At 41.0% G+C, this 21,828-nt stretch overlaps 1 protein-coding gene across 1 annotated transcript in view; it reads left to right on the forward strand.

Annotated features, from left to right (window-relative positions):
• The first annotated feature begins 20,692 nt into the window (after window positions 1-20,692).
• PDIA5 (protein disulfide isomerase family A member 5) overlaps window positions 20,693-21,828 on the forward strand; it is a 241,481-nt gene continuing 240,345 nt past the window's right edge. Inside the window, exon 1 of the mRNA XM_081938793.1 lies at window positions 20,693-20,891. Within this exon, the coding sequence (XP_081794919.1) occupies window positions 20,718-20,891 (174 nt within the window). The 5' untranslated portion in view covers window positions 20,693-20,717. The remainder of the gene's footprint in view (window positions 20,892-21,828) is intronic.

Here is a 21,828-nt window from a genome sequence, read left to right on the forward strand (position 1 = left end):
GTCTGGTTCCTGGATTTGATCCCCTCGAAAGATCAGGGTATGATCCAGAACTGTAAATGTTTACATTGCCCTTCTCAACTTTGGAAATTACATTTCCTGCATATTTCCCACATTTGTAAAGACTGCCAATCATGTTTTATCTCCCAATAAATCCCTACATCCCTTATGTAGCCCTCTCTATAGAACAGCCCCAATTTTGCTTGTCTTTAGAAGAGCTTTTAAGATCTAGCTTTTTTCCAGGCATCTGATTCCAGTTGAGCAGAGTTCCCCCTTTGGTTGCCTAATTCAGTGTTTCTCAAGCTTAGCCACTTTAAGACTGGTGGACTGCAACTCCCAGAATTCCCTAACCAGCATGACTGGCTGAGGAATTTTGGGATTTGAAGCCCACCGGTCTTAAAGTGGCTAAGCTTGAGAATCACTGATCTTATTGTCCCATTTGCTAACAATTTTATGTTTGGCTTGTTCTTTTCAAAGGTTGTATGGTTGCTTGTCTTTAATCCTCTCCCCAGGGGTGGGTTCCTGCCAGTTCTAACCTGTTCTATAGAAGAGGTTCCACAAATCTATAGTGCCATTTAGAACCAGTTCCAGCTCCCTCCCACCGCCCGTCTGCACATCATCAAGATGAAGAGTGAGAGGAGGAATTCTGGGAGTTGAAATCCACAAATCTTAAAGCTGTCAAGTTTGAACACCCCTGGGGTTTTTTTTCTAAAGGGTTAGGGGTGCAAGGGTCTTGTAACTTGACAGCTTTAAGACTTGTGTGCTTCAAATGCCAGAGTTTCTGAGCCAACATTTTGGTTGCTAAGCAAGAGCGTTGTTAAGTGAGTTTCACCACATTTTACAAGTTGGCCACGCCCGCCCAGTCACATGGCTGGCAAGCCACTCCCACCCAGTCACATGGCCGGCAAGCCACTCCAACAAAGCAGGCCACACCTACCGAAGAGGTTCTAAAAAATTTTGAAACCCACCACTGCCCCCCCTTTTGTACATTACCCAGAGGCATTTTGTTTAAGTTGGGTGGCCCATAAATCCATGAAATAAATACATAAATAAATCCACCCAAACTTCAGGATACAATTAATGGCTTTTTTCCTCATTTTGTGTATTTTTGTGAAATGCAACTTCCAATCTGAAAGATTCTTTTTTCTCCTAGTGTCTTGTTTTATTTCAGTCACACATAAAACCATTGAACTTGTTCCAGCAATCTAGGTGAATACATCTGCATTCCATTCAATTGTTCTATAAGATTTCAGCTGGTCTGTCCTTTATTACTATTTCAAGTTTATTCTTGGTTTATATTTCATAGGATCTGATACTTGTGCATATCATACTATTTTGGCTGTCTCTATCTCTTAACTGTCTTTGCTTCCCTTTTTAAATCGTCTCAGAGAGGCCATGATTAATGACAGACACATATTATAAGTTTCTAGTGTCATCTTAGAAAACGTTCCACGAACCATCTAAAGCGCAGTGCATTCCTACAATTAGAACAAAGTTCAAGTTTTCTTTCAACATATTTTCTTTGCAAAAAAAAAAAAATCAAGTAACTTTAAGCCATTGGCAGTTGTCTGGGGGAATCTCTTGGTCAACTGACTATTCATGGATTTGATGTTGGAAGAACTTTGGCTGTGGGGAAAATAGGGGGAAGAAAGTGGATATGTTCATCACCTTGAGTTACTTCTAAAAATAATAAAGGCAGAATAACAACAACAACAGTAACAGTAACAACAACAATGATAATACAGTGATACCCATTGTCCAAGAGTTTTACAAAACACATCAAAAAATTGTAGTTTCCTACAATAACATCAGCAGAACTGCAAAAAAAGTGCTACTCGGAACATCATATATTTTAAGAAGATACTTGGTTGATACCTAGGATGCTGGCAGCAACCTGTATCAACCATTAGCCCCAGTCAATGGTATTTGTGACACATTTTTAAATGTTCAGTTAACTAAGTTTCATGTTTAATGAATAAAAGAGATCATCATCACCATCATCTTTAAAATCCCTTTTTGATTATGTATTCAAACATCTCCAGATATAATAAGCTTCCACTTCTAATAGAAACAATCCAAAATGACCAACTCTCACTCTGGTTGGTTTCAGTCATAGCAAATGACAAAAAAACCCTGTAGATCTAACTGAAGAAATGGTGCACATCTGGAACAGAACATTTATATACAGGCAAAAGGCATCTGGATAGCAAGGCAGATGGAAGACCTGTCAGCTGAAAATATGGGTTTTATGGTTTCTTGGAGTAGCAAATCATGTTAAGGTATCCAGAAAGGAGGAAGAACATCATTACCTTTTACACCAAGGGTGACTGACATAAGTAGGCATAAGTGCAATGGGAAGGGTAAAGTCTCAGTTTCAGTTTAGCTAATTGGTTTCTAATTTTTAGTCTAGAATGTATTCAAAGTGTACTAAAATATGCATGGGATATGCATTTTGGAGATTGCTTTTTTTTTTTAAAAAATTTGTTGCTTGCTTTTTTATCTACAGCGACATAAACTTAGGAATGTACACAGATGTTTCTTAACTGGTCCATTCATTATATTTTTCTACTCTTAGATATATTAGCTGATAGCCTGTTGCAACAAGGATCATCTGTTGTGTCCATTTTACAAAATAACAACTATGGCAGGTTTGGCAAAAGGATGCTGTGCTGGGTTGGCCAGTCATGAAACATGCATTTCTTAGAGAGCAAAGTAATGAAATAGCTTCCTGCGACTTCCTGTAGTTTTCCTGAGTATTTCTCTCCCTTTAGCTTATTTTTCAGAGAGGTTTGGCATGCTTCCAAGTGAAGGACTGGGCTACAATAAGCCATCCTTTTTAATTTTCCAGGGAGGTTTGGGGAAAAAGGGGAAGGGCATTCTTGAAGGATGCCAAAGGCTATTATTTGTTTTGCAGCCCACTTTTTATGTAATATTTGTTCATTAAAAGCATCTTTTTTTAATCTTTTTTAAAAGATTAAAAAAATTAAATCAGGTGAGGCACAGAAACTGACAGGTGCCAAAGGAAATGATTGTATCTAATGTGCATCACAAACCTATTTTATAACAGCACTTCCAAGATGGAAATTAAGTATGGAAGAGGGACACCTGCATTTTGTAGATTAATCATTTAATGATTAATTAAATGTAGGCTCCCCATCATATGATGATGAATTTTAAAGTTTTGATTTGTGTCATGGGTAACAAAAACTGGCTATAATGATTGTGTTTAGAAATAAAGGAATAAAGTGAAAGAATTAACAATATGAGTAAAAGATGATATAATATACATGGAAAAATCAGTGACTGTATATACTCTGATTATAGAAAAATGTGATGCAATCCAAAATATACTCAGATAGTCCTTGACTTATAACTTGCAATTGGGACCAGATTTCTGGTTGTAGTGTTGAGGCATCCATGTGTTCAGACTCAATTTTACAATAAATTTTTTTGCAGTAGTTGTTAATGTTAGTTGAATCACCACACTTGTTACATAAATCCACTGCTGTTAAATGAACATCACAGTTGTAAATGTAAACCTATTCTACTGAGTCCTCAACTTACAACACTTCATTTAGTGATGTTTCAAAATTACAATGGCACTGAAAAATGTGACTTATGACCTTTTTTCAAAGTTACAAACTTTGTAGCATTCCCATGATCATGTGACCAAAATTCAGATGCTTGGCAACAGGTTCACATTTATGACCGTTGCTGTGTCCCAAGGTCATGTGATCACCCTTTGCGACCTTCTGACTAAGCAAAGTCAATGGGGGAAGCCAGATTCACTTAACAACCAGTGTACTAACTAATCACCTGCAGTGATTCACTTAACAACGGAGGCAAGAAATGTTGTAAAATGGGGTAAACTCACTAACAAATGTTTCACTTAACAACAAAAATTTGGGGCTCAATTGTGGCTGTATTACAAATCACAGCAATGTGACCACAGAATGTTGCAACTGGTCATAAAGACAAGCCAATTGCCAAGTACCCAAAATGCAGTCATGTTACCACAGGTGTGCATGTTGTCTATGTGGCACAACATTTTATGACGACCATTTAATTATGTGCTTTATGGGCTGTAATTTTAAACAGGAGTCATACATAAGAGAAATGAAAACAAGAACGTAATTAAATGTAATGGCTCACTTTTTAATATGTAAAACATAGAAAAGATTTCCAACGTTAGAAATAAAATCTGACAGCAAGAAGTACAGTAATAACTTTCACAGAAGGTTGCCCACCAGCAATGCTCTGTTAACTTCATGAACTAAAAGTAATTTTGCATTGTTCCAGAGCTGATGTTGAAACCACAGATAATTTTTATTACATTTGCATTATTAGTCATGATTGTATTAATAAGTATGATTATAATTAATAACAACGATGATAATCACAATATTATTACAAGGGGCTGACTATAATTCAAGGAAAAATAATTAGGCATGATGAAATGCTTTGAAGATGGTAAATATTGTTATCATTTGTGCAGTGGCTACCATCAGATTGGTTTTATAGATAGCAGGGTCTTGTTTTGTTTTGGTTTTAAATCTATAGTAAGTATGTGTCCTGCTAATACCATATGTGTATATTCAACTCTCACTTTTTTGACCAGGGAGTGAAAAACAGAACTAAATTTAATGTCACACACTGCTGGAACCCAATCTGACTGCAATTGCTAAAAACTGCTGTATTATTTTCTGCCATTTCAAGCTGGGAAACGCATGAAAGGCATCGTATAACTCCCAAATATGTGTGGCATAGTGTAAAGCACAAAGGATAAATACAAACATTCCTCTTAGGAAAATACACACACACATACACACACACACACACACACATCCAAAAAATACTCAATAACACTTGGCTATACACATATGCATGACACAATTCCACATATTTTGCATTACTGGCCAAAAAGTTAAGTATGGACTCTGGTAATCCAAAGGTTGCTAGTCCTTCTCTTTTCTAATACATAGTGGTCTGCATCTAGAAACAAGGTTGGTTCCTGAAAGAAAACTGAGCTTTAAAAGAAATTTTAGAAGTTATATTTCCTGGGAATGCAGTGTGACTTGTGCTTAGTGGCCAGAAGAAGACACATCCTTGCGTAATACTGTCATAAACATTCTATTCATTGTTAATACTATCTCTGTCATTGCAGTGTAGTAAGTAGAAAGTTACAAGAATATTCAGCCGAGTCAAGGAACCAATATGGTATTTTTTTTCTTAAAAGAGAACAGTAATTATATTGGTCCTGTTAAGCAGATGTATCACAAAGTTATGGATAACCAATCATGTAATAAGATAAAGGTTCCTCTCACACATATGTGCTCATCGTTCCAGATTCTAGGGCGGGTGCTCATCTCCGTTTCAAAGTCGAGGAGCCAGCACTGTCCGAAGACATCTCCGTGGTCATGTGGCCGGCATGACTAAATGCCAAAGACACACGGAATGCTGTTACCTTCCTACCAAAGGTGGTCCCTATTTTTCTACTTGCATTTTTACATGCTTTCAAACTGCTAGGTTGGCAGAAGCTAGGACAAGTAACGGGAGCTTGCTCTGTTATGCGGCGCTAGGGATTCGAACCACCAAACTGCCGACCTTTCTGATTACATGATTCATGAATCATGGCTCAATCATGTAATACCTTGCTAGAATAGAATAGCAAAAGAGAACAGCCAAATCATAATACAATCAAGAGGGAACATCTTTGCATAGATTCAGTACGTGAAGATGGTAGGCGTGTTGGAACATGTCTTTAAGAGCACAGGAACAGAGAACATTATACTTCTGTAAGAATGTCTTGCTACTTTATGGCAGTTGGTCCTCGCTAGTACTTAAGTGCTCAGACACACAGACACACTGATGCCCAGCACACACACACATTAAATACAGGATCCTAAAATCAGTCACCCTCACAGACACAGCTTATTCAGAAGCAGTCTACAAGATGGTTGTTATGCATTGCAGTAATACCTAATATTTAGATCTTGGTTGAACTTGAATAAGCAAAGCAAGGTCAGACCTACAGTGCATTCAGAAAGTCTTCAGATCCCTTCACTTTTGTCAAATTTGTTACGCTGCAGCCCGATTCTACAGTTGTTGAAATTCGTTTTTTCTCATTAATCTACACATAATGACAAAGTGAACACAGAATTTTAGAAATGTCTGTAAATGTATTATACTATAAACTCTTTTGTCTACTTTAAACCTTTCTACTGATTGTAAAAAATAAGATCATTGGCAGCTATATCTCTCTAACAGAAGTTCTTCTTTTTATTTTATTTTGCAGTCCCCTTGAAAGAAATTCTAATATTTCATAATAAATTAGCCATTTCTATTGATCTATATTTCTCATCTGCAACATACTTCTTAAGCTAAGAGCCACAAAGGTGTTTTCGGAGATGACCTGGATTTGTATCTACAGTGGTTCCTTAGTACTCAACTGCTTTGAAACTCATCTAATTTGGTACTCAACACATTTTGACACATTTTGTTCCTGTAGTCATTGTTTGTTTGGTATTCAACACACGTTAGAACTTGTGGGTGTCGGATGCTTTGTGACTCACTACATTATTCCTTATGGGGGAATGTTTTTGGTACTCACTGTTTTTTATATTCGTTGAACCTCCCAGAATCAATTAAGGATGAGTACTAAGGAACCACTGTATTCCATATTTTCAATATGGCACATCTTACATAATGATTTTTAAAATACATACTAACCTTGGCTTAAGAAGCTATGAGTTCCAAATAAAGTTAAGCTGGCAAAAGCCAGGAAAGCATATGAAATGTTGCTAACACATCGAGAGAAAGTTTGGTCTACGCACTGGACCAGAAACCAGGAGACTGTTTGTTTTAGTCCCACCTTAGGCATAATGTCAGCTGGGTGACCGTGGGCCAGTTATCCTCTCTCGGCCAGTGGTGGGATTCAGCCAGTTCGCACCTATTCGGGAGAACCAGTTGTTAACTTTCTAAGCAGTTTGGAGAACCGGTTGTTGGAAGAAATCTTATTTTGTTTTTTTCCATTTTACAGGGCTAATCCTATAAGGAAGGCAGGAAGGAAACATTCTGGTGTTGTTTCTAGTCTAATCTTTATTGTTCTGTTTACAAAAACTGCCTCTCTGGTTAACCCTTATTACGTTGTAACAGCTAAGGCGAAGCCCCCATTGACATGAGTGACATAGAGTTGGTCATGCCCAGATGGTCACATGACCACTGAGCCGTGCCTTCCCAGCTGGTCATTAGGGCAGAGAACCGGTTGTTAAATTATTTGAATCCCACCACTGCTTGGCCCTAGGAAAAAGGCAAGGGCCTTCTGAAATCTTGCCAAGAAAACTGTAGGGATTCATGCATTCATCAGAAGTCAACAGTGATTTGAAGGCCCAAACAGACAGACAAAATCCACTGTTTAAATAGGCATGGAACTTCAAGTTCTTACTGTTTTACTGTTGGAGATCACTCTGGGTAATTTTCAATTTAGTTTCCACTCAGCACACTCCAGAAAATTCCCACCTCCAGATCAGTTCACGTATACAATCTGTCCATTGTAGCTAGCAGAAAGTATAACTTCATGCTTATTTATAAATCACCAGGAAACATCAACAGCTCACTGGCAAAATGGGACATAAAGCAGGCAAAAGTGACAAGAGAAAGATATGAACAACAGGCAAGAATTTTCATTAGGTATATACCTTATCTATATCAAAAGCTCTGCACTTTCCAGAGCCACCAAACAATTCTGTGGGTAATTAGCATGGAGGGTTCCAAAGGGATTGGTTTTTGGTTATTTCAGCTTTAATCCTTTTGTACACTTAATATCAGCCGAATAGAGGTGGATAGGTGGACACAAGGTGATCCCTGTTTTATGCTGCACCACAAAACAAACAATGAGCGATAGATCGACAAGAATAAAGGAAATAAGTTATACAACCCGGTTCATATCTACTCCAAAGGAACCATTAAAAAGTCACTTTCCCGTTCATTGACAATACCATAAAATTCTCTTGTAAGGATTTTGTATACGTAAGCTGCCTTTCTTGTGATACTATTAGAAGACTTGTGCTACTCCAGAGGTTTAAAAGATTAAACTTTAAAAGTTTAAAAGGATTTATTTCATTATACTTCATTAAATACACTATAGCAGGGCTCCCCAACCCCAAGACCATAGACTGGTACTGGTCCGCGGTCCGTTGCAGCGGGTGAGTGCAGGAAGTTTCATTTGCCCACCCGCAGGATTAGTTTGCACAGGTACTCTTCAAGTTATGACAGTAATTCAGCCCTCAAGTACAGTCGCCAATAGGTCACTCACGTGATTGGCAAAAATGTCATAAATCATGGTCATGTGATCGATCAAAGAGCACTGCAAACATCCGTAAATCCAAGCTGGTTGCCAAGCGGTCAAAATGCAGATATGTGACTGACATCACAGCTTCATGTCTAGGTTGTAAGTAGCTTTGAGGGGGGTCTGTTGTAATGTCAAATGATCACTAAGTGACCTGTCATAAATCAGGGATTACTATTAAAGACCAATTCTGTCTCACATGAAAACTCCCCATTCCCTTCATATTCTATCTTTTTGCCTGTTCGTTTTTGTGCGTGTCTGTCTGTCTGTCTATCATCTAATATAATCTACCTATCATCCATCCTTCCATCCATCCATCCATCCATCCATCATCTATCTATCTATCTATCTATCTATCTATCTATCTATCTATCTATCTATCTATCTATCTATCTATCTATCATCTATCATCTACCTACCTACCTACCTACCTACCTACCTACCTACCTACCTACCCACCCACCCTACTACTCATCCAGGGTTGAAACCGTTTGATGATTAGTTCATTTATATTTTGTTTTTTCTGTGATCAGCCAAAGAAGATGCATTTCCTCACACATGAGACTTTAGTTTCATGCTTACTCTGATTTTACAAGCTATGTCACTGAGGCTCTAATGGTGACCACCCCACACGTAAAATATTTCTCCCAGTCTGCTACGTGCAACTGCAGTAAAATTCAAAACAGTCCAGCCTGAACCAGCTAGAGCAATCAAAGTGCCATAGGAAATTTCCAATTTCATAAATATTCATTTGAAATAAAAAGATTCAACCTCTTTCCTGAGGTGGACAGGGATGGCAGATGTTTTGGTATCTTTATATGTGATATGTCTCATATGATATGATATATTTCTCCCTAGGATGACAAACCCTTTTCCTTTTCTTGTTTGAAAAATCAAAGGTCCCAGAGCCTCCAAAAGCTTGTGCATGGTCCGTCCAATTTTAATGTTTAATGTGACTGCAAAGAAAGAAATATACTGTATATGGGATTATAACTACACAATTTATATATGGATACAGATAGTCCTCGATTTATGACCCCAATTGAACCCAATGTTTCAATTGCTAAACAAGGCAGTTGTTAAGTGAGTTTTGCCTCATTTTATGACTTTTGCCACATTTATTAATCACTGTAATTGTTTAATAAATCACACAGTTGCTAAGTGAATCAAGCTTTCTTCACTTTACTTGTCTGAAGCCAGCTGGGAAGGTTACAAATGGTGATCACATGACCTGGGTATAAGACAACTATCATAAATGTATGCCAGTTGCCAAGTGCCTGAATTTTGATCACCTGCCTGTGGGGATGCTGCAGTAGTCATAAGTATGAAAAATGTTTATAATTATTTTTTTTTCAGTCTGTGGTAACTTCAAATGGCTTCAGGAACAATTATGAGATATATGAATGAATGGTTGTAAGTCAAGGACTACCTGCATAACTGATCATATTCATAGTATTTGACTGACTTAATCTAAATTAAACAAACTTGAATTCTTCTACTAGCCCCATATCAGGGGTGGGTTCCTGCCAGTTCTAACCTCTTCAATAGAAGAGGTTCCACAAATCTACCATGCTGTTTAGAACCGGTTCCAGCTCCCTCCCCACGCGCCCGCACCACTCTTACCCCGCCCACCGCTCACTGATTGGCTGGCTCACCAATCGCCCCGCCCGCCTCTAAGAGTCCTATCTAAATCTCAAAGTCTTAAAGCTGTCAAGTTTGAACACCACTGGGTTTTTTTTTCTAAAGGATTAGAGGTGCAAGGGTCTTGTAACTTGACAGCTTTAAGACATGCACACTTTAATGCCAGAGTTCCTGAGCCAACATGACTGGAGGAGGAATTCTGGGAGTTGAAGTCCACAAGTCTTAGAAGCTTTCAAGTTTGAACACCCCTGGGGTTTTTTTCTAAAGGGTTAGGGGTGCAAGGGTATTGTAACTTGACAGCTTTAAGACTTGCACACTTCAATGCCAAATTCCTGAGCCAACATGACTGGAGGAGGAATTCTGGGAGTTGAAGCCCACAACTCTTAAAGCTGTCAAGTTTGAACACCCCTGGGTTTTTTTTCTAAAGGGTTAGGTGAGCAAGGGTCTTGTAACTTGACAGCTTTAAGGCTTCCGTGCTTCAAATGTCAGAGTTTCTGAGCCAACATTTTGGTTGCTAAGCACAAGTGTTGTTAAGTGAGTTTCACCACATTTTACAAGTTGGCCATGCCCACCCAGTCACATGACCGCCAAGCCACTCCCATTCAGTCACATGGCTGGCAAGCCACTCCCACCTGGTTACATGGCTGGCAAGCCACTGCCACAAAACAGGCTACACCTACAGAAGAGGTTCTAAAAAATTTTGAAACCCACCACTGCCCCATATCCTTTATTGCTCTGATTCTACTTACTATTGGCGTGTGGATTCTAGCCTTTGGCTAAGAGTAGCCCTATAGCCTGAATAAAAATGCATGCACAAGTTCCAGAATAAATGTCACACACCTCCTTAGAAACCAACTTTTGTAAACGAAGCATTGGCTTTGCAATCATTTATTCATTCTCTCTGTATGATGAATTCCTTTCTCCTTACTTTTGTCAGCCTTCACCTACACAAAAGATCATTGCAATGTAAGCCTCTTCCTTCCTTGGCTAATTAGAAAGATTGCAGAGCATAGAAAGACCCCTACTTGGGGCTTTGGCAAGCTGATACCAATTAAGGGGAAACATTGGACTTAGAATGGTCATTTCCTTATTAGAACAAGCGAAATGCATTTTCTGAAAACAAGCTATGCATGTAAAAAACCAAGGACAAAAGACAGCGTAGTTCACATACATATTCATTCACTAATATTAGGGTAGAAGCAGAGTTACAATTTCTGTAAGCTGAATAAAAATCCAACACATCTCATTACTGTGTGCAAAAGCACATGCAAACATTATCTTCATGTTTGCCTACTCACTCTCTTATTTGGTCTAGAGGCTAGTTCTTACATGGCCAAAGCAAGCAGACTGATATCAGATCCGGCCATTCCCAAAAACAAGAAGCATATGGAAACTGTCCATCTCCCCCCCAGGAAAATGTCACTTCTACCCTTTTTGATACAAGAGGCAGGATAAAGAGGTACAAGAATATGGATGCTGATTGCACTTTAAACAGAACTGGGATTTGATGCTTATCGGTTGCTAGAATTCTTTTGTAATGGCTTTGTAGCTTTCGTAAAATAAATCAGTTCTTATATCCTTGTCCATCTGTTTTCTCTTCCAGCTCACCTTATCTGAGAGAAGCTTGACCTTTTGGTACTTTCTATTGCTGAGTTCATTTTCAGAGGCCTAACTACTAACTCTAGAAAGCACATTTAGAAAGTAGCAGGAATGCCTGATCCTAATACAAAATCTCTTTAAGTTTTTAAAGTTTAGGTAGTGCTATTCTTACACTCACAAAAGTGAACTGGCCTTTCAAGTGGTGGGAATCCTGGGACAGGATTTTTTCATCTTCTATTTTTGTCCATTGCTGCAGTCCAAATGTTGAAGACAACACCACATACCTAAAATATACAACAACACACAAAATGTTGGCTATAGTATCTAGTTGGGATATGCCCATTCTGCATTCCACTTCAGCAGCAAAATTTCTTCAGCTGACATTGCCCTCAAGCTCCCAAGATTTATGAACAGCTTCTTCTATAATAACCATACCTCAATAAGACTATCTGTCTGCCTTCTCCTTCTGAACTCCTAGCATAAAAAGAAGCTACAAGGGAGAGAAAGATAATAAATTATGACTGAGTTTGCACATCACATTAAGGTTTATTTGGTTCTGGCTCCGCAATTTGGTGTGAATCCAATCATGGAAGTTTGCTGAAGCCATAAACCATGAATGTGATCCCAGACTACATTTATATGTTCTGCAGCAACTAGGAAATTGCCCTTCTGACCTTTTCCCTCTTGCACAGGAAAGTAGCTCTGCCTTTCTGAATATAAGAAAGGTGTCTGTCCTTTTTGTGATTTCAAGTACTATTCCTTCACCGCATTTGCAAGTCTAGCAATGGCAACTCACCATACACACTTGGGCCTTTATCCATTTGTCCATAACCATGGGACAAAAATCCCCTGGAATCAATGGTAGATTTCAAAAATTTTAAAAACCTATTCTGTAGTTGTGGCATGTTTTGTGGGAGTGGCTTTGTGGTCATGTGACTGGGTGGGAGTGGCTTGATGGTCATGTGACTGGGTGGTCATGGCCATGTTGGAAAATGTGGTGAAACTCACTTAACAAAGCTCTTGCTTAGCAACCAAAATTCTGGGCTCAACTGTGATCATAAGTTCTCTCCCTCTCTCTCTCTTTCCCTCCCTTCCTTCTTTCTTGTCTCTCTCTCCCCCACTTATTTTCTTTCTTTCCCTTCCTTCCTTTCTTGTCTCTCTCTCTCTAACTTTCTTTCCCATTCTTTCTTTCTCTCTCTCTCTCATTCACACACACACCATTTCCCTCATGTCTGCCACTGACAGCTCTCAAAGAGAAGGAAGGACTCCAGCCTTGGGAAGGGGTTGGACTAGATTAACTCCATGTTCCCTTGTATTCCTCTATGTTCTCTGTCCCATTTAGTCACAAACAGCCCCATTCACTTTAAAGTTGGTCGCAAACTCCACTCACCCTGCATGCGCCCTGGTCCCACCCAAGGAGGTGAGCTGTGGGGTGGGGGAAAGGGGGAGTCTGTGGCTCCAAGTCTTTTGATCTTCTTCCCTGCCTCAGTTCTGCGGGTGGGAGGTGCTGCTGCTGGGGCGGCGCAGCAGTGGCCGCGGGGAAGTCGGGGCGCTACCTGCTACCCACAGCGAGTCCAGGAGCAGTAGCCGCCACTGCCGCCAGCTGCCCTACCCCGCCATCACTCGCTCCACCTCAGACCATTGACCGGGCACACAGAGGGGGCATGGTGACAACGAGGGCAGCCGAGCGGGGGCAGTGCTTTGGTGGGTGAAGAAGAGCTGAGCTGAGGGGGAAAAAAGCTCTGCCAGGCGGGGGAGTGTGGTGGGTCACTCCATGGCGGGAGCCTTTTTTTCTTTTTTTCTCTTCCCTCACAAGAGTAGCACCAACAGTGGCGGTGGCAGGAGAAACAACAGCCTGACGTGTACTCCCGATCCAGCCTGCCTGAGGAACAGGAGGGGAGTTCGGCTGATAAAAAGGTCCACGTGGAACTCCTCTCCTGTTCCTTATTTTGCTGTTTGAACAGCCACGCGGGGGGCGCTGCCTTTCACAGCCCCCTTATTTCCAATTGGGGTGGGGATCCATGGAGAGGGACAGAAAAGATGGATTTCTCCCCCCCCCATTGGAAATGAGGCTGCTGTCAAAGCAAGGGAGCGCGCCCCGCGTGGCTTGTTCAAACAGAAGAATTAACAGGAGGGGAGTTTGGCTGTTTGAAAAGCCCCTTGTGGAACTCCTCTCCTGTTCCTTCTTTTGCTGTTTGAACAGCCACGCGGGGAATGCTGCCTTGTCTTTCACAGCCCCCTCATCTCCAATTGGGACGGGGGAAGAAATCCATCTCGCCTCCCGGAAGGCTTCTGCTGGTGGGCGAGCGGGGGGGAGGGGCAGGCCAGGGGAGGGACCGTTCCGGTACCGGGCACCCAGAAGCCCCAGTACGGGAAGGCACACTAAATTCTTTCAACCAGTATGCACGTACCGGACAGAACCGGCTGAAACCCACCTCTGCCTGGAATGAGCACTTTTTTCCCCCGACATTGCCCCGATGTTACTTCCATGCTTTAATCTCCCCCTTAGCCCTTCAATGAGAGAAGCATAACTAATCATGGATTGTCCAGATGCTAAAGTAGGGTTTAGTTATTTAATCATTGATTGTCCAGATGCTAAAGTGGGGTTTATTTATTGCAAGGCTGTCAAACTTACAGCCCACGGGCCAGATGCATCACAGGCTAGCCACGCCCACACCCAGTTTAATAAAGGGAGAGGGAAGTCACGATACGACATCTCACGATTCCGTGATGATGCAAGTTTGACATCCCTATCCTATTGCCATACTGTTTAAGAACAGTTTTAAAATGGATACACTCTGTGACCTTTATCATCTTCCATTATGTTTGAGGTGGTCACTTGAACAATGGCAGATATAAATATAGGAATCTTTATTAGATATTTAAGACTCTTGCAATCTTATTCCCACCTTGCTGTCCTCCATCAGCCTCTAATGTGACCCTTTTGTCTCCCTGAAAACTGAATGGAAATAAAAATACCTCCTGGGCTGATTTCCACTTAGTCTCCTGTGCTAAAGTAATAAACACCAACAAAACAGACCCTATGCTGTTGTTGCCCACCTGCCTCAAAAGCAAGAAAGCATACCGATTCTGGCTTTCTTTTTAGCCTGACAGCAGTTGAAGGAAGGTGAATATAATTTTCTCTTTGTTTTAAGCATCAAGAAACAAAGTTTGGTCAGAAGAATGCTTTTTTGAAGGATGTGCTTGGCTCACCTCTTCCTCCTCTTTTCCCCCCACTTTTAAATGTATTTTCTCACTTTTTAATTCCCAAAACGGTTGCCAGAGGATGAAGGAAAGAGAATGGGTATCAGCTACTTGGCCAAATGTCCTGGTCAGAGAAACTCACTCTCTTTCTCTTGTCCTTGACCTCCCTATACACTTGGCAGCCCTTTCCCAAGCTCCTTTCTCCCAGGCTATGAGAAATCTTATGACCTTTTGAATTGTTGTGCTTTATTATAACTTCCACCCTTTAAAAAGAATTCCTTGATTGAGAACCTATGTTATTTCCCTCTCCCTCGCCAACTCCCACAATGCATTATTCCCACAATTTATCAAAACTCCCTGCGATTCTTGTCATTTTTAGAACAATCGCTTCCTAAACGGAACATAGTGGAGGGAAATTGAATGAGACCTTTTCTTTTAGGGAAATTACAAACATAGAACTTGTCCAAGTTCTCACATGGTTGCAAAGTGAATGTAAGAAATAATGATTTGGGGAAAGACGGAGATAAAAATCTCTTGCCATCCCCGCCATCACCTTCAGCCAAAGTAGAATTAAAGATGAAGGAGGGAGTTGTGCTCAGTGGATTTGCAGACATGCTCAAAAAGAGAGTATAGGGTCTATTAGTCTCCCTTAATACATACTGTATATACCCATCCTGGTATTCTGTTATGGTATAAGCAACATTAATCAGTGTTTAGATAAGGAAATGTGGGATGCGGTGGCTCAGTAGCTAAGATGCTGAGCTTGTCGATCAGAAAGGTCGGCAATTCGGCGGTTCGAATCCCTAGTGCCGCATAACGGAGTGAGCTCCCATTACTTGGCCCCTGCCAACCTAGCAGTTCGAAAGCATGTAAAAATGCAAATAGAAAAATAGGGACCACCTTGGTGGAAATGTAACAATGCTCCATATGCCTTTGCCGTTTAGTCATGCATTAGAAAACAGGCTAAAAAGATGGTGGGGCAAGAAGCTTGCAGAGTTGACTCAGGTTTGTCTATTTTCTACTGCAATAAAAAAAAAAGTGGAGGAAGGGAATCCAATTTAGCCAAGCCAGGGTTACAAACCATTCTAATATTGTATTCTGTTTCTGGCAATCATTATACTCAGTGTGCCTTGCACACATGAAATCAGGACACTACATCCAGTAGTAAGTCAAGGTACAGGATAACTAGAATTAGAAATGAAAATTGCAAAATTCATGTTGGTTTAATTCTCTGCCTAATCAAGATTAACAGAAGAGAATTTTAACTCAGTAGAATTCTAAACCTTGAAAGTAGAATCAGAATAAAGGTGTGGAAAGAAACAAAAATTCTAGAGATGGATAATGTGGAGAGCAAGCATACATTTCCTATGTGCAACTACAACCTGATCCTGTTCAAAAACCTTACTAAGTTCATTGATTTCCACAAAAATGCATAAAGGGCTGCAATGATTAGTAATCCTTTTTCTATCATGACAAGGAAAAAAACGGGCCGTAGCTGAATTAGGACTGAGATGAAATAGGTATCTGAAGCGGGGGGGGGGGGGAATCAGGTTTGGCTGCAAACTAAGATCAATGTCACAAAGGGGGAAAAAAACGAACGATAGTGGACATCTTCACATGTCCACTTGAGAAGGCCAGCCTTACTTTATGATCATACTTCCAAACAAATCCCAACTATTTGGTCTAATTGCCACATCAGCTTTCAGTCAAGATAGAAGTATGATACAATTTGGAGAAGAACTTCAGCAATAATGAATCTCCTGGTGAAACAGGCAAAACAGCTTAAGTTATTAGAAGAAACTCAGAGGGCTAGCTATCCCAAATGCATCTGTGTGGCTTGATCTGAGCTGTAACTCCACAAAGCTATTATTATTTTTTTCATTGATTTGCTGAATTGTTTAGGGGGAGCTGTTGGAACTCTGCTTAATCTTACCAAAGGATTAAGATTGAATGAATGACTGTATCTTCTCTAAATCATTTTTTGAAATCTCTGGATGAAAATTATTGTGAAAAAGCTGTAACCCTATAGTAGGAAAAATCCAACCTGCAATGTGATTCTGCTCCAAGTTGCAAATGTGGTTTTAAATTTAAATAAAAGTAAGCCTATGCTGTGTTGAAAGATGCCTTTGCTCCCTTTTCAGGGCACATTGCTTCTCTACTCTGATTAAAGCTTTCCTGCCAACCTTTTTTGGCAAAATTTTCACAGTGTGGTTGCATTTCGATTCTTTGAGAGCAGCGGCTGTACTATAGAAATATCTGAAGATGTAAGCAGTTTGACACAAAGGAATCACATAAGGGTTCTGATCTTCATTGAAGGTTTTGAAATTCAAGCAAAACTAGACCAGCATACACAGACCGAGATAATAGCCTTTATGATTTGCATGGAAACCTATTTAACAATGGCAGGGAGCTATAAGGTACTTCTGTTTGCTAGTCTAGTTAAAATCGCATTTGCAAGTGGGGAAGTATTTCTGTACTTACATTTTCAGTATATGTTCCTCGAATCCATGCCCAATATAATATTTTAAATGATATATTATGAATAGAGTGTCATTTTTACTATTGGCTGGTCTAAAATCCAAACAAGGCTTAAGCAGATAAGACTGGATATACTTCAGATTCCAACAGCAATTTGAAAGTATCACAGATTGTATTATATCTGTTACCTTGGCTATTTCACACCCTTTTTGCCAATTCCTCTTTGGACTAATTCACAAGTTTACACCCAAGTGAACTATAGGACTCTTGGCTCTCAACTGTTGACAGGACTCTGAGTTCTTAACATCTAACAGATTCGGTCATCCATGTATTTCAATAATTCTGCTTTTTCTATGGTAAAGTTTAGTTTACACTGTGGAATTATTTTGAGAAGGATTGCTTTGCTCTTTTATACTTGAGGAAGAGGCTTAAAACATACCCTTTTAACTAGGCCAGTTAACAATCCTGGAGGGGCATGGAGTAGTTTTAACTGTTGTTGTTTTTTTACCTTGTCTCAGCAAGCTATGTACAGCCTTGGGATTGTGCATGATATACATTTTTTAAAACAATATTTTGAGTTATTCTTGTGCTTTGTGAAGTACGGGCAGTTGTGTAATGATAGAACACACCATCTGAGAACTACGGTAGACCCGTAGTTGCTTTATTTATTTGATTTCCAGCCTGCCCATTCATCAAATGACTCTGGGTGGCTTACAAAGAATTGAAAGTACCATGTTACACAGGGCAAAATAATAATTTAAAAAATCCATTAACACATCCCCAAGAAGGAAACAAATTCCAAGTACACATTATTAGGCAGGCCTGCATCCTGGCTTAGTATCTGGAAGAAAAACCCAGGTGTCAGGATTATAACTATCTGGGGCAGGCCCAAAGACAAAGAAGGCACAACTCCAGGGCCCCATGAGATGGCATTGTTTTATTGGCAGGACTTGGATGATGCTTGCTCTGCCAGGTCTAGTAAGATAAGCAGAGTTTGTAGTAACTGGAATTATTAGAATGGTTCATAAGTGCTACAATACACAGAATTTCTTAGCTCATGTACACTGACGCTCAGAGACAGTCTCCGATAAATATTATAAGACACCGTCTTATTAAGACAGGCACTCTCCTATGAAATCATAAAGTAACCCAAAGTGACTCATGATTGATTAAAACATCTTTATGATGGGCTTGAAAGATTTCCAGGAACATTTTGCAGAAGTTTCCCGATTCTATAGTGACCAATTTGGATGCATTATCTATTACTTCCCTCCCTGCCATTAGCATTCCTAGCAGGGGTTACTGTCCAACTTGCTCTTTACATGTATATGTAGCAATTAATTAATCATTCAGCTATAATTATCAAAATGAAAGCTATGCAGATTGATTCTGAAAGGGCTGAGCTTCATTTATTTATCTGAAATTTTGGACGGTTCCCAATTCAATCAAGGCTGGAAAAAATCCAGCTCTCTTCAGGCAGGTCAGCCCTAGGCTTTAAACCATAAGTATTTTCCTTCCGCAGTTACTAGTTGATGGACTGCGGGGTGTTCTCTCAACCTTGAATGTGCCAACTCAGTTTACATAATGGTTTCCTCTAGTTGGAGTGACACCGGTCCCTGGTTTTTCTAACTTAATGAACTCAAGGTAGCTTCCATAGAGACCTTCTTTCCTGTTATTCTCACAACAAAATATTATGAAGTAGACTGGGGTGAAAAATAGCTGGCCAAAGTCTCTGTGAGTTTCTATGGCTAGGAGTAAATTTGGACTCAGTCTTCCTCCAACCCCTTAACTACTCTCTAGTTCTCCTATATGCTTTTCTCTCAGGGCACACTGATATAGGTATCTAATTGAGTAGATGTGGATAGGATTCTGCTGTATATACTCCACGTTGAGTAGTGAATTCCATGTATTATTGTTGATTATAAAAGTGGCTTAGATGGGGAGATTCTTAAGAAATGCAGTTCGTTGACCCTCCTGCCTATAGTGCAGCTGTTCTATTCTACAGGGTGATGTCAACTATTTTTCTGTGCAGTTCTTTGGCACTAATCATTTTTGGCTGTTTATCGCTAGAATGAGAAAAGTGGAGCAGTGCCTTAAATAGAACACACACTGATTGAGAGCAACATTTCTAATCAGCCCTTATGCTATCTTCTTTTAAAATACCTGAAAGCCAGAATAATATATTTACTGCTAGAGTCTAGATGTGGTGTAAAGTAACTACAATGCACTAGAAGGCTGCTTATTGAGAGGGGTGCCTAGAGTTTGTCTTGCAGCCTAAACTATGTTTACCTATTAAAAGGATCCCAAGTAGCAAGGTTCAAGAGCTTAGCTAATTGCCTGCCACAACAGACAGTCTTGTCTAACAAGCTATTGGTTAAAATACTTGCAATGCTTTTAGGGATATATGATGGGAAATGGGGAAGGGAAAACTTCAAAGATCTAATGGAATACACGGAATTATGTGAGACTATAAACATGTTTTTAAGTTCTTAGATGGCTGTCTTAATTTGAACAGAACAGTGGGAGCTGACTTCGTAATATTCTTTTAAAGGCCATGATAGTAACAATGACTTACAGTTCTGCATCTATTTGAAAAAGAGTGTACTAGAGTGCCATAGGGCAAATAGACTGTAGTCTACTGTCCCCCATGGAAAATTAATTCATTAATTTGGACCAGTCTTTCTCGCAGCTCAACTTACCTCACAGGGTGATTGCTGGGGAGAGAAATTGAAAGGGAAAACGTTGTATGGTGCCCTGAACTCCTATGGTGTAAAAAGCATCCATTAACAATTTAGAAGTCTAATTTACTAACAGAATAGGTATGTGAATCAGTACATCTGAAAATGACGGTGTAAGTGCAAAATTATGGACTGCTATCAAAAAGTGCTGCAGATTTTTTTAAAAAACTAAATATTGGAATAAAAACCTGGCTGCTTTTAATCCTCTCTTTGCAGGGCCATTGACACCTCTAACAGAAGACTAAGCCAAGGCAAGATATGTTACCTACAGATCATAAAAGGGAGAAAGGGATCAAAGCCCTAGCCATTATTAACAAAACCATCCCTGAAGGCGGCGGCGGCGGCGGCGGCGGCGGCGGGGGGGGGGGGAACCCCTATAAAAGTAGTCGATTAGAAGGACTCCGATCTGAGATGAGATTTGAACCCGGGCTTTCCCGATTGAAATAGTGCCCCCCCCCTCTACTCGGAGGGACGCATCTTTGATCCAACTCACTGTCCTTCTCCCCCCCCCCCCCTTCCAATGAGTGAGAGCCTCCCATTCGACGGCGGACGGGTGTTCTGATTCTTTCTGCCACCTGTTTCCTCGCCCAACCCGAGCCGCTCACACGGCGCAGACTACAGCCCCCAGCATGCACCGCACGGCTCACTCTTCGGCTCCAATACGGTATAGCAGGGTTTTTTTTGTGTGTGTGTTTTTTTTTTTTCCTTCCCCCATGGATTGCGCATGCTTAACCAGACGTGGCAGCAGCCGCTCGTTCTTCCAGCGCGAGCGGGAGCCGGAGCTTGAAGCCGGAGCTAGCTGGGTTATGGCTCAACCGGGGCGCAGCTTGAAGGGGGCTCCGGTCTGCGGAGGGAGAATGCTGCTGCTGCTGCTCTTTTCTCTCTTGGTAAGCATCCCCCTTCTGCGGGGGAGGGCTTCTCTTGGGAGGGCGATCCTGGAAGGATGGAGCGGCGAGTTATTCTGCGGGCGCTTAGCTTGGGACCCCGGGAGAGCTGCTCGTGGGACAGTCGGGAGTGGCGGGGGGGGGGGGGAGGGCGCGGCTGTCGCCCGAGTGTCATCCAGAAGCAGCCGGCGCAAGTTAAGCGGGAGCTCTGGCAGCGCCAGAAGTTAAACTTCTTTGGCCTCGGGAGGCAGGGGCGGGAGAGGGTAGCTCACGGGAGGCGCTGCGGTTGGCGCTTGCGAGGCTCTCTTGCACGGGAGAGAGTTGGCGGGGTGGTTGCCTCCGAGAAACCCGGGCGCCCTTCCTGCTGAAAGGCTCCCCAGGCTTTGCCTGTTTGCTTCCCGAGGACCAGTTCCTTAACGCACTTTCTTTCTTGCGGGTTGTTTTTTAAAAAATATTTATTTAATTGGGAACCGGTGGAAGTCATCACCTATTCTCTGTGAGGTGGGATGCCTGTGGCAGCTCGAGGTGTTGGCTCTCAGTTGCATCTAGGGAAGAATCTCCTGCGTGTATTTTGCTCCTCTGCAAAACAAGACCCTTGGCGATGAAAGCAGAGGTCTACTCACCTCATAGTCAGGGGCTATGCATGCAATTGTGTAATCGCTGGAAAGTAGTGTGTGGGTGGTGGAGGTGGGGATTCCCCCCCCCCCCCGTTAAATGTGCCTATAACCTAAGGGTTAATTGTTGGAAATAGTGCTTCAAACCTGCTTCCAAGCAACAACAACAAAACCCACCGATATCCGGCTGCTTACATCCTATTCTGATGTGGGATTACTCAGCAGTAAATCCCACTTGGATGAAGTCCCAGATCCATAGAATTGCTTTGGCTTGATCTTAATTATGTTTATTCAGAATTCTCACTCTATTTGGTTATGGTGTGGAT

This window comes from Natrix helvetica (assembly GCF_964273705.1).
Source record: "Natrix helvetica genome assembly, chromosome: 1".
Taxonomy (NCBI): Eukaryota; Metazoa; Chordata; class Lepidosauria; order Squamata; family Natricidae; genus Natrix; species Natrix helvetica.